General features: G+C 52.6%; 4 protein-coding genes across 4 annotated transcripts; 2 read left to right on the forward strand and 2 right to left on the reverse strand.

Annotated features, from left to right (window-relative positions):
* Nucleotides 1–1,038: 1,038 nt before the first annotated feature.
* On the reverse strand, nucleotides 1,039–1,963 carry COL26b_012515 (uncharacterized protein; the record flags this gene model as incomplete). The annotated part of the gene is made up of 3 exons (XM_053185158.1): nucleotides 1,039–1,591; nucleotides 1,674–1,769; nucleotides 1,827–1,963. 3 exons carry the CDS (start codon nucleotides 1,961–1,963, stop codon nucleotides 1,039–1,041), a joined length of 786 nt encoding a protein of 261 aa, XP_053030890.1.
* A 2,337-nt stretch (nucleotides 1,964–4,300) lies between these two features.
* On the reverse strand, nucleotides 4,301–4,657 carry COL26b_012516 (uncharacterized protein; the record flags this gene model as incomplete). Its single annotated transcript, XM_053185159.1, has 1 exon — nucleotides 4,301–4,657. The coding sequence occupies one exon, from the start codon at nucleotides 4,655–4,657 to the stop codon at nucleotides 4,301–4,303; it is 357 nt and encodes a 118-aa protein (XP_053030891.1).
* Nucleotides 4,658–6,938: 2,281 nt separating this feature from the next.
* On the forward strand, nucleotides 6,939–8,220 carry COL26b_012517 (uncharacterized protein; the record flags this gene model as incomplete). The annotated part of the gene is made up of 2 exons (XM_053185160.1): nucleotides 6,939–7,235; nucleotides 7,483–8,220. 2 exons carry the CDS (start codon nucleotides 6,939–6,941, stop codon nucleotides 8,218–8,220), a joined length of 1,035 nt encoding a protein of 344 aa, XP_053030892.1.
* Nucleotides 8,221–12,265: 4,045 nt separating this feature from the next.
* On the forward strand, nucleotides 12,266–12,946 carry COL26b_012518 (uncharacterized protein; the record flags this gene model as incomplete). The annotated part of the gene is made up of 1 exon (XM_053185161.1): nucleotides 12,266–12,946. One exon carries the CDS (start codon nucleotides 12,266–12,268, stop codon nucleotides 12,944–12,946), a length of 681 nt encoding a protein of 226 aa, XP_053030893.1.
* Between the last annotated feature and the right edge of the window lie 157 nt (nucleotides 12,947–13,103).

Raw genomic sequence — 13,103 nt, forward strand, 5'->3', positions numbered from 1 at the left:
GTTGGATGAAAAGGTTTTGGTGAATGGGTAGCAATTAATTTCGCTTTGGGTTGGCGATGCTGAGGTATGATGGGAAGGAAAAGCACCAGAATGGATGGAGATGGGAGAAATAAACTATTTACATGTCCTTCTTTCCATCTTTCAAGTAGACCGAGAGATGAAAATATTGAAACTCTGTTGAAATTTTAATTCAAGGCTGAACCGATCAGGTGTTCAGGCAGCTAGCTACCTTGACGGGCGTCAGGCAAGGTCTTCATTCCAGGTTACTAAAGGCAAGATCGAGCTCTCCAGGCCCGTGAACCCGACTGGTACCACCCAATCTCCACTCAATGGAGAGCACGAAGAGAATTGCGTCAAGACCCAAGAGTTTGGTACACGAAAAAGTATTTGCCTCTTCAGCGCCGGCAGTGGGCAGCGCCACAGAGGTAACTCGGGGACCACTTTCGGAGACACCTTTGCTGTCAGTGGTGAACCGCCCACTGGGTTCTGTGGCCGCTACTTGAAAGAAGACGTGCGAAAGGGTCACCTCGAGGAGCGTTGTGGGGGCATGCAGGTACTCGGATAGTTATTAGCCTTTTGACGTGGTAAGTCTTAGCGTCTGCATGTTTACACAGCGGCACTTGGCTGAAGGCAGCCTTAGACATTGACTGGAGACAGATGTCGCATCGACAGAGAGAAAAAGGGACAACAGGGCCTGGAAAGTTTCAAGTAGAGGCAAGCTGGAGATAGAATCCCCGTCAATTCCACCACTGTAGCAAAGTAAATTCTCCCTGAAACGTTCAGCCTGTGAGAAACGGACCAACAACATGACCAACTTGCCCACGGATCGCCAAGTTGATATCTTACAACCCATAACGTAGCCATGCACCCAAGACCCCAACCGTTGCAAATAAAACACCAAATCATCCATAAACCCTGACAGTGCCGTACCAACATTCGCGTGTTTGATTCCAGACAAGAATCGTAGGGGAAAACTCCGACCACTTGAAAGCGGCAACTTCTTGCGCCCTCAGCTAACGTGTATTCCGTAAATGGCTCTCAGAGACAGGCCTCGCACCTTCTGTACGTGGCCCTTCCGCCAGATGGAAGAGGAAGCGCCCGACGAAGCGCCCGATGTCCGGCAAAGTATGAGTACGAGCAAGTCTTGGATTCCCCCAAAATTTTGGGCGAGACATCGGTGTTGCTCGACAGGCTCATGGTCTTGATCAAGCGTGGGATTCTGCTTGGAGAGGGAGACTTGTCCTTGGTCGCGGCCTGCTCGGTGTGTGTGACGTCGTTGTCGGCGTAAAACGGATGACCGTTGCCCAACTCGCATTCCTCTAGAAAGAAGATGGGGATCGAGGGTCCAGTGCCGGTGCTCTTTGCGCCTTCGGTAGCACCAAGCAGCTCGGAGTACTCATTGTTGGGGTCGGGGGCTGGCGACGGTGTATTGACACACTTTGTGGCATGCCAAAGGCCAGAGTGAATAGATAAGTCGTCAAGGTCCGTCTCCATCTCCGTGATCCAGGTATCATCTTCATTCTTGCACCGATGGATGCCGTTGTTCCACGAGGTAACTCCGCAGGTCCCATAGGTTGTCAAGAATTCATTACTGATGGGCAGTTAGTCGTTAGGCACTTGACAGCAACGGGTTCCGTACTGGGAAAAAGAGTGGATGCAAGGAAACAACTCACTTCTTCTCAATCTCAGGCTCGGCGTCAATCTCCCCGCAGCTTTCGCCGTCAACGAAGTTGCTGTCCATGCCGCTGTCCTGGCAAATCTCCTCGGCACTGGCGGGACTCATGATTAGTACACCGGCTCAAGGCGAATTGTTCTAGGGGACGTACTCATTGTTCTGAGCATCGACGATATCCCAGTCCATGGCAGTGCCAGGTCGGTCGAAGAAGACAAAGTCATCTTCCTGCTCCGCATCAACGCAAGAGTTGCGGCTGAGGTCAACGAGATGGAGAGAGTTGTTCGACATGGCGGCGGTCGTGACTTGTGAGTCGAGAGAATGTAGTAGATTGTGAAGTGAGATTGAGGGAATGAGAGTAGAAAGTTGATCGAGAGTTGAACAGGTCGAGAAGATTGAGTTGCGGGATGGTGATGGAAAGAGAAGGAGCTGTCGACGGCACCTGCTGTATAAAAGGTCTGCACTGTTTGGGGCGGAGAAAGCACTGTGAGGGTGGTCGCAAAGGTCACCACAAACACAGTGTTAAGCTCCCAACTCAGCCAAAGAAGGACCTCACAGCCGGATTCCCAGGTCCGCATCACTTGACGGTCCACGACCATCTTGGTAAATTATCAACACAAGGTCATATTTTAGCAGGGTGAGTGGCAATAGGTACGAAATCCAGAGCTAACCTTCCGCCAGTAACAAATTCACTACGAAAGGGTTGATTTGATTCCCATGACCAAAGTAAGCGTTGATTCTCGCCTGCCCACGCCAAAGGAGTGAGCGGGAAAGCCATTTCTGCATACGGTAGTATTCAGGCTATGCCTTCCAAAAGTAATCCTGCAATATTGATTTGCCTGTGAGCAGCGTCGTTCGCCCGAACATTTAGATTCGAGTCTGCTCGGGATGCCAATTGGTCACCTTTGTTCCTCAGGAAGTGTGCGACGTTAAGGGCAGAAGCAAGTGGTAGGCAGAGATCAAGTCTCTTTCATTCATATGTGCTGAGTGGAAACATGTGATTTGCGATAACACATCAGTGCATTCTTTGATAGAAACAATCCATTGTGTCAACCCTCTCTTAGCACTTCGCTGAGTTGCCCTCCGTTCGAGGGACAACATAAATTGCAGTCGACCATGTTACCGTGATAAATCTCAGAATACCCAGCACTCACTGCAGTCATCATCGTCATCGTCGTCATCTTCAAAACCATTAAGACTCAACTTCCTGATTCATTCGCGCCTTCTCCTGACTCCCAGACTAGTGTAGCAGGCCTACTTTACCCACCGGAGCCATTGTTGGAGTCATCCAGCCTCAGTCGTCAGAGCATCGCATAAGAAGGAAATCGCTACACACACTCCCTATCTTACCAAAAGCAACAAAAATGCCTAGCAATGGTGTCCTTCGAAGATCATCCCGGATATTCAACCGTCAGCGCCTTCAACTAAACAACACTGCCGGCAGATTGGGCCCCCGAGACATGCCCTTGGAGATCGTGATTCTCATCGTCCATGCCATAATTGATATAGTCGAGGAAGAAGCGGTGCCAATTAGATGGCCTGTCGAGTATGACAGGAGAAACTTCGCAACCACCGGCCAAGCGCCGCTAAGCACTTTCAGCAATCTTGTTTTGCCTCATTTGGGGGAGGTCAGACGGCGAATGTTGATGATCCACGGACCTCTCCAAGCCTGTAAACTTTTCAATAGGATTGTTCAGAGAAGATCTGGGCGCCTTCCATTCATTGGCGGTTGGAGACGAGATTCAGTCGCACTGGTGCTTCCAACGGTCGACACTTTTAGTCCGGGATGGTCTATATTTACCCCGGCACCTTTTCCATCGGTCGACCCATCGACACCACTGATCCAGCCAAGGGAGCTCCTAACAACTGTCCATCATCTTGAGATGGACGTCTCGTGCTTTTCAAGGGCTCTTGCCCGCGGAACCACCAGCAACCAGCCCTTGTCTACTTTTAGCAGTTTCCATATTACTTTGGTGGTGGAAAGGTTCGACCTGCCCCTGCTACTCCAGAATGCGCAGCCAGCTCCTGACGGCACCTTTTCAATGACTGGCCCTGGCATACCGAAACTGAGCATGATTGAGGCAGATCTTGGTCACCGCTTCGTAGAATACTGGCAGCCTTTTTCAAGCCGAGGAGTCCGTCTTTTTGTTTGCATGTTCCGCGAACGTCGGCCAACCTTGGAAGCTTTTGTTACACCAAGAGGTTTTAGGCTGCGGCGTTTGTAATGATGAAGGCAAGACCTCTTTGCTTTCGTTAGAAATCCTTTTCTGTAGTTTCTAGTGTTGTCATTTTGCAGTGGAAATCTAATAGCCATGCTGCTGTTTGTGAATTGTTATGTTATCTAGTGTAAATAAACTATTCTCCTCAGAAGAAAATTACCACAGCACGCCACCACCCAGTCCTTGATACGATACTGAGTTTTTCTGACGGTTGCAGAGGCAGGTAGATGTGCATGCATTCGTTTCTGGGTATTGCTCGCCTAGTTGGATATTTGTGTACACTGTATGAAAGCCACGTCTTGGTGGTTTGCTGCCTTGTCTTCTTCTTCGCTTGAAACTGCCACACGACCATGGTCAGCTCTGAACCTCTCATGATGGTCATTGGGTATGGTACCTATTCGTGCACCGACTAGACCCTGGCCTCCCATTCCGGACTCGACTGCCAACAGTGAGGACATAACCTCGTGCCCACCTCGACGCCGCAAAACGTCCTCACGAGTCTCAGGATCTGGTTGCGCTCGGCGTGTCTCTCGGTCATCTTCTCCTCCATTCCAGGGACGGTGTCGAGCACGAGGTGGATAAGCTTCTCGATCCAGTAGTCTGGGTGGCCCGGGGTGGGCGTGGTGTAGGGCTGTGTCTGGCGCGAGCGCAGGGTGCAGCTGGGACACGGCGGCTCGATGGAGACGGCGGCGGCGGCGGCGGCGGCATCTTTGGCGGAGCGCGCGGGGTGATGCGGGATGGTGAGCATGGGTGATGACGAGGACATCTAGGTCGTGCGCGGCGGTAATGCAGTCTGGCGGCTCGTGGTCATGCTGACGGGAGGACCTTTTATGGTGAAAAGTAAGTACCGGTCGCATGCGACGACGACGAGGACGAGGAGGAAAGCTTGGCGGTGCCCGATAGCGACGGTGTTGTCTCCCCCAGAAGACGGATGCCGCATCCTCGAGCTCGGAAGAGAGGTTGAGAAGGGAAGAAATGGAAGAAGGGGGAAAGTTGGCAGAGCCCTCGATTCACAAGGAAGAGAAAAGGAAAGGGCAGAAAAAAAAAAGAAGGACGGTCGACGGGCAGAAGCGAATGAGACATTGCTAAACATGTAGCGATACGTTTTTGCGAATGACCATCTGCATCGAGGGGCCTCGGCGAGCCAGTAACGAGCATCGGGGGGGGGGCCATTGGCGTGCAGGGGGGTGGAGGGGATGGGGACCTCATCCGCTCGCCTGGTGACCGATGTGCAGGATGACCGCCGATTCGAGGTCCGGGCCGGTCCCGCGGTCAACAGCCCTCCCTGTCATATTTCCGCACATGGAAATGGGATGACTGGGATGACTGGGATGACTGGGAGGAGATGGCTTGACGGCGTCGTCGGGGGGGAGCTTCAGTCAAGGGACAAGGGGGACACGGGGGGAACTACATAGAACTGGGTGCGGGGTCAGCAGCAAGATTGACTCCGCCGCGGGATGGAATGTAACGGAGGCAACGCATACCTACATACCTACATCTACATACATCAGTTGTGGTTGCCTCCTCCAAAGTGTCCCGAGGCGTTATCTCTTGCGCCTTTCCTCCTCGCGGCGTGGCTGTTTCTTCGTGGTGGGTGGGTGGTGCTGGTTGTGGTGATGGTGTGGTGGTGATGATGGTGGCTCAACTTGCTTTTGGAGGCCCGGGGGGAGGCCGTGGCGGTGGATGCCCATCCCATCCCATCCCATTCATCCCGCGCTTCATTCGTCGGAGAGCGTCGTTTCTTTTTGCTGCTCAGCTGTGCTTGGGGTGTTTCGGTAAGTAGATGAATGTGCTGGGGCTTTTCCTGTGTGGCGTCCAATCACGGCTGCAGCGCATTTGTTGGGCAGGGAGTGAGACTTGGTGTAGTCATTCTGTTTGTTCCCAAACAGCAGAGGAACATCGCTGGCGGCGACGGGAAGACGTTGGTGGAACATGCAACTAGTCGCCAGGGCTTCCCTCCCACAAGAGCTTGTTACATAGCGAACCGCTCGTCGGGTGCTCCGGCTGACTTAGCGCTGTGCCCACTTGATGTCTCCCCCATGCATATTGAGCAGGAATTATCATAAACCCCGTCTGGCGGTGACTGAGCCGCTGCCGCCCACAAAATACCCGACCTAGGTTACGGCAGAGGGTGCGGAAGAGCGGGACAACATCCGAGACACCAAGGGCTGGGATCGCCGATGCTTTCTCACTCACATTGCAGACACCCTGACACCCATCAGCCAGCCACACGGTTCAAACGTCTCAATCTCAGGCCACAGATCCCCGTATGCGGTCGGCATTTTGGCGTGGACTTTCCATTCTCATCCTCACACAGGCGGGACATCGGCGGGCGGCGATCACTTGCGGCTTTGCGACCGGCCCCACTCCTCCGACGAAAAAGCCCGGCTTGCGGTGGGCCACCCGGCCGTGACGGAATAGGGTCAAGCCTTCGCGTTGATACGTATCTGCTGTTGCTTTCCCCGCCGTTACACTTTCTACTCTGTCGAAGAAGACGATCTAGGACCCGTATTGGAGGATGCCCTTCTCAAAAAGCCTCGCACCTTTGCGGTCTTACTCGCAAACAAGCCCCACCTTCAAACGGACGCAGGTTTGGATGCCCCGTTCTGTCCAAGATGAAAATGTAGATATCCGGGACATTTTGTACGGCATTTTCAAAGAGATCCTGTTGGTTTAGTCGGAATCCATTGATGCACGCATGTGTTTCTCAGTAGCCTCGGGCCAGGCGCCAACGCGAAACGCGTCTCTTTGAGTAACTCAGACAACCTATCTTCTTCAATAGTGAATCGCCAGGTTATGGGATGAAGTCATTTATGATCACCACGCAGCTGAGAAGATACATCACCCTTCAAATATCCGGCTGTTCTTCTTCAACCCCATGATTTCCAGCACTTCAGAAGCTTTGCTTTAGGCCTTTCCTCTCCGCAATCACCCTCCACCCTTTCCCGCTAGAGCGAACACCTCAATCAGATTCCATGAGCATCTCCCACGGACCATTCCGCTGGCTCTTCTCAGTCAGCCAATCACTCCTGAGACGGGTCCCCACAATGCAACCGCCGTCCAACGCCGCTACCGAGAAGGCTGAATGCACCGAAAGAATCTTAAAGACGTGGAACATCTCCAGCTTGGACGACGTTGTCGGCAGCTCTCTCTCGCCCTCGCTGTGGAGTTTGAGCTTGCTCAAAAGTCTTGACCTGCTTTGCGCGCACAATCTCAGCCATACCGACGTCCGTGGTCTGCTCAGGGCCGAGATCACGCACCGAGTCGGCAATACTCCGTCAAACGGTTTCCTGCACCGCCCATTCCTTTCCGCAATGGACGTTGACAACGTTCGAAGGACTCAGGTATGTCCCTTCTTAAAGTTCGAAGATCAAACATGGTCTTTGGAGCTTCTGGCTTGCTAATTACTTTGCGGCTTAGGGCGGTCGAGACACTGACAGTTGCAAGCATGCGCGGAGGATGTTGCAAGCCCGCGCCCCTGCATTGCCATCTCCTCGCACTCCGTCGCCTAAGGTATGTTGATATTCACCCAGATGGTGTCATCAGTACAGTGTACGCTGACGGGAACAACAGCTGACTAGTTGCCACCAGTCTCAGGCAGACACGAGCCCTTCTCCCGGTATCACCGATCATCGTCCGGCCAGGTTTCCTGCGCCAGTGACCCCGAACTCTGTGTCACCCGCATCGTTCCCTAGAGGCTCTGGCAGACTTGACCCTAGCACTCCCGCATGCTCCCCTTCAAACGAAACGACAGCTGCAGACGGCTTCAAGCGCAAGAGAGACGCCATGATGGCATGCCTAGACGAGGAGCTGGAGAGCCAGAGAAAGCGTGTTCGTCTGGAGGTTGATATTGCGTCGGCCACTGTCAAGAAAACTCGATTCGAGCAGCAGATGGCTGAGAAACACGAGCGGGAGGCCGCCCACGCCCTTGCTAGTCTGCCGACCGAGTCCGAAAAGCTCACAGAGCTCGAGGGCTTTCGAGCCTTTCAGAATGACATCTTCAAGCTTCGCAAGAAGTATGCTGTTCTCCTCGGCAACAGCAAGGCTGCCGTGTCGACGGCGATTGCCCCTGACGGACACAGACAGGTCGTGCAGGAGTCTTGCCGCACCATCTTCGAGCTCCTCAACCACCGCATTGAGGCCGAGGCCGTGGCCATGGAGACAGAGGCTGCAAAGGCCAAGAAGGCACAGAGAGTTGCACAGGAGGAGATGGACCACCACAGAGTTGTTGTCAATGGCAAAAAAGCCGAGCTTGAGGCGGCTGAGAAAGCGTATGCTGATCTGCTTGCCGAGAACGAGGCTTTCGATGCGTTCAAAACTTCTTTGTGACGAGCTGCTTGGGTTGATGAGGGTTTTTGCATTGGGATGCGGGTTGATAATAGACAGAGCTGAGTACTGAGATTGTCATTTATTGAGGAGCAGTTGACTTCAAGCAACGCGACTGCGACTTTTACTTCCACCCAACACCTTGAACGGTTTTGGAGCCAAGTCTGAATTCCGAATCGCTGGCCGGGTCATGCACGCAACTTGAATCATTCCAGAATCATGTCCGAAGATGCCTTTGTCAAAAATACACAGCCACAAGTCAAGCCACAGGCCACCAACTCTAAACAACAAACCAGTTTTGGAAACTTGGCGATTCCAATGTGTACCCGACTGCCATACCTGCGGGTAATGGTGCAGCCTCCATGAGTGCCGATGACCATGTGAGTGAGATCTTGCTGATCAAGATCGCGGGGAAATGCCTCGGCCAGGTGCAGTCACTCAGCCCCCCTTCCCTTGTAGGTGTGTACCACAACTGATGTCAAAAGGGCATACACTTGTGTCACGGCAAAGGCCATAGAGACACCATCAGCTGAAACTTGAAAATCTAGTTGTCAGGGTCATTTCGCGTGTCCGTAGCCGTTTGGCGTGGTCATCCTTGCTAGTCTTGTTGTCGCTTCCGCTAGAAGAGAATGGGGAGTCAGCGCGATGGCGAGGGAAAACAAAATCCGCGGCGCTCGACTCAAGTGGTGCAGGATACCCATAATCACTGCTCTATCTCTCACATCCTGGGAGGCGGACTGCGCCTGGCCGCCATGGAGGAGCTTATCGTCAGTAACGAAAGCCGGCAGGCAACAAGGTGAGGGTCGCGGCACTAGTTTTCCCTTGTTCTCCGGTCAAGGCAGACCGGACCGACACCGTGGCCAGAATGAACCGTGGAAAACACGAAAAAGAAACAACCTCTCGTGGTTGGTTCCGTTGCAAAGGCGGGCGTTGGGATCAATCTTCCGAGGCCTTGGCGATGTGTGAGACGCACAGGACCCCGCAAAGAATTATGACACCTCACATATGACCCGTCACTCCGTCCTCTCCACTCAGACAATTGAGACGATCAAAGTCGGTGTTTCCGAGACACATCAGGAAAGTAAAAGACTGAGAGAACAGTTGTTCAGAGGGCTCGAATGTATCTGTGCCCGACTAAGCCTCACGAGGATGACCTCTTTGTCTTGATCTCGAAACTGGACCACCTCCATGTCCATATTCCCTTTTCGCCTTTTCGCATCATTTGACCCTTGTCTTAGACCCCACTATCCAAACACCACGGACAGCTCGTCGATACTGCAACTTGAGTCCAATCTACCCATTGCTCTTTGGCTGGCCTCAGGAGAAACTGGATGCTGATATGTCATACCTCAGTGACGACTCCCTTCTTCATGCCCCTAGCCACGAAAGAAACTGGATCAGGCAGCGATGAAACAGTAGTCAAGCTCTAGCCGCCCGTTTGCAAAATTCAATCGAAGCACTTTCATCAAATCAAGTTCAAGGCTAGTCGCGGGTTCAGTACCCAGAACTTCGGGGGCACATAATTGCGCAGATGGGGCGCCCCATTCCAACGGTTCCCTCCACTTCGACTCACACGTTGACACTCCAGCAAAAGGTGTGATTTCCATCATCTTTCTCAAACCCCTCACGCCAATCTCGTTGGGGTCTTGTGGCTGGAACACGAATCGGAGTGGGCCAAGCCCGGACATCGGTGCCGATGCAAAGATCTATGTTCCAAAAGTAGCGCGTTGCATGCTGTGTGCCGCCTTCTACTGTTTCCGTCACCCTTCCGACGGTTTCCTGCAGGGAGCATATGCAGATGGGCCTTTTTGGGTGAGTGCTGATACCTGCAGCCGGGGTTTCCACCACCGCGGCCCGGGCTGGCGTCATGAGAGCGACGCCGATTACGGGCACACCAAGAGAGGCCCATCCCGAAGTCTGAATGATCAAAAGTCCTTGGAGCTCAGCGCCGTGAATCGATCGATTATGGTTTCATTTCAATTGCGTGCGTGAATGCGGAGTGCCTCTAGGGAGAGGCGTAAGGAGTGGTGGCTGTTATTCAGATACGTCCTAGTGAGAAGAGATAACAACACTAGACAAGCCAGAACCTACATGATCCCTACCGCTGGGATTTCGCTGTGACTACCCTTATCATTCCTCTTCTGTACTGCGAACGAGGCTCCTTGTAAATGCGATCTCGCACAACTCTTAAAAAAATTCCTCTGCGAGGCTACGGTTCGGATTATGAGTGATGTTGGAGCGTTTCATCAGAAAACTTCAACTAGCCTCCGTGTTATTAGCACTGATCCACACTAAGTAGGATGAGGAAACAGGAAGTATCTGCATGCTCTCTCGGCCGGAAGCAGGCCTCAACAGCTAGTGTCCGCAGCAGTGGCAGCCTACTCATCACATAGAACGCATCAATCTTTGATCTAGGCCCTTGAACGTCTTCATCTACTGACGATCCGTGGTAGAGGTGGTAGGCCGAACCTTATTACGTCTGTCACGCATTTGGATGCGGTTGCATGCCTTAGTGGTCTTGGGTGCTGAGCATGCTCTGGCTCCCACCACGCTCCCGCGTAATATCTATTGGGATATGACATATCACCTGCAGCAAGTGTCACTTTTGGCCGGAATAATATCGTGTATCCGTACGTTGTCAGTGCCACTTTCGACCAGGATGAGTCGAAGTAACAGGTCCATTTTCTGGTTTCACCAGCCGGGAGACGCTTTCTTTTGGCAGGACGGTCTGTCATCGTTGGAATCCGTGACCAACTACTTCGGCTAAGAGACAACAAAACATAACCTTGCAGGATGGCCAGGGTTGGAAATACCCTCTTTGGCACTTGTGCATCCGAGTGGAGCACCTATCACAAGCTACCAGTGACGGTGTCAACGTGTCGTGGCCCACGGCGCATGAAATGGAACCTGTGAGCTAGTTGGTAAACGGACGGCGCATTCGTCGTTGCATTGACCCCCCGCCTCGAAATAAAAGTGGCATCTGCAATGAGGCAATAGACTTGCACAAGTACGGTTGCAAGATGTTAGGTTCTGCGCATGTTATCATACGAGGCAACTAGAATAATGCTCACAATTGCAAACAGAAGTCTACGAGCAAGTCTTTTCTGTGAGCCTTCAGCTTTCCGGAAACTTTTGAAACGTGCCCCGGGAGTTTAATGCGACACTTGACCATCTTTCGATGAGCCTCCTGTCTACCAATCACTCGACCCATTACCCCATCCATGGTAGGGCTTGAAGTTATCTCATCGATCTGAACGCTCGTTAGCTCCCAACCCCTCAGTTTTATGGCTCAATGTCGTGTGTCTTTTTGAATGACAAGGGTGTTTCGGCTTTCGGAGCCCGCCCCGATGGTTGTGCTAGGCAAGGGTGGTATTTGCTGGGATGTGAAATGCAGCCCCCGCTGAACATAGATCAAAATGCCCCTGGTTTGGGCAAGATGCGCTGGCGCTAGAGCCACTTGAACGGCGGGTATACCGTCATAACTTGTCAGAATGAGAATCCGCTGAACCCTTGTCGACAAGGCTTTGGTTGGTGGGTTTCGGGGAAGTAGTTCTGCTAGTATTGATTGGACCAATGCATACCCAGTGTGCAGGGGTCAGCGGATTCTCATTCTGACAAGTTATGACGGGCCCAAGTGACCGTCTCGATTCGCTGTGCAATATGAAGAACGCTAGAAACAGCAAACATACCAGGTGCGTCCGTGTCAACGATGAGGATTCCCTTCTCAGCGTTTTTATCTCAATCCTGGTAATGGACATCCTTGTGTCTCCGGGCGGTCGAGACATGGTATGGGTTACGGTAAGGGGACCTAAATGATATCGACGCCAGGCATGTGATGCCCCTCTGCCGCGGGGGAGCTCTTCTTTGTATAAAATGAGATTGTTACCTGTCATCAATGGGTTTGACTCTTGGTCTACCATCATCAATTTCAAAATTCCAGCCTTCCGCAGGGCTCAGAATCCCGCATTGGTCCTTCGTTATTGGACGAACATCTCTCCGGACCTCATTTCACCTAGTCCTCTAGACATACCGCACATCGAATTTCAGCATGGCTCTTCATATCATCGAGGTAGCCCACATGCACAACAACGTACCCTGCCACAGTTATTGTGGTGAGTTCTGTGTTGCCGATGTTCTCCCAACGATGGCAAATCTAGCCAAGTTCAAGAACACCCCACAGTGGGCGATCGCGGATCCCGCTCATCGAGCCTGCAAGCTCGGGCACAGTTGCTCTGTCGTTTCGGACGACGAGTTTTGCGTTCGTACCATTTGGCATGCCAAGCTGAACCACGCGTACGGGCGTTGCGGGCCGCACACCAACAGTCCCGGTCATGCTCTCTGCCGCGACTTCTCGGAGGCCGAACGCCAGCTGTATCCATCTTGTGCCGATTGTGGTGTTCTCGTCGAGTTGAAAGACTTGATCCTCGTGCACCTTCGCCTTCTGGAAGAGGAGGATGACGACTTGTTCCTTGAAAAGCACGGTCTGGAGTCTGGAGACGACTTGCATTGCATTCGTTCTTCATTGATTGGATATTCCAAGACGTTCGAGAAGAAGCTGCTGGAACATGCAGAGAACCTGCAGGCGGGGCTATCCGCGGTACAGACACCGGGAGGCTTTGCTTCTGGTGATCGCCAGCGTGCCTGGAAGGGCATTCAGGCGGGTCCTCTTTGGAAGAGGCTTGGAGGCAAGCTTCATGGGGTATTTCAGGCACTCAGCTGTGCTAAGTAATTTTGACCTTGGGCAAAGACAACTTAGATGTATTTTTCCGTGGCTTGAAGTGCGGTCGGGGGTTATCAACACAAGTCGAAACTTATTTTGCACGACGATAGTTACCGAATGATCATTGCAATAGTTCCAGAGAAGCCAGGCCTGCCCAGTAGTCGCC

Source organism: Colletotrichum chrysophilum, assembly GCF_026319265.1.
Source record: "Colletotrichum chrysophilum strain AFK26 chromosome Unknown scaffold_179, whole genome shotgun sequence".
In the NCBI taxonomy this organism is placed as follows: Eukaryota; Fungi; Ascomycota; class Sordariomycetes; order Glomerellales; family Glomerellaceae; genus Colletotrichum; species Colletotrichum chrysophilum.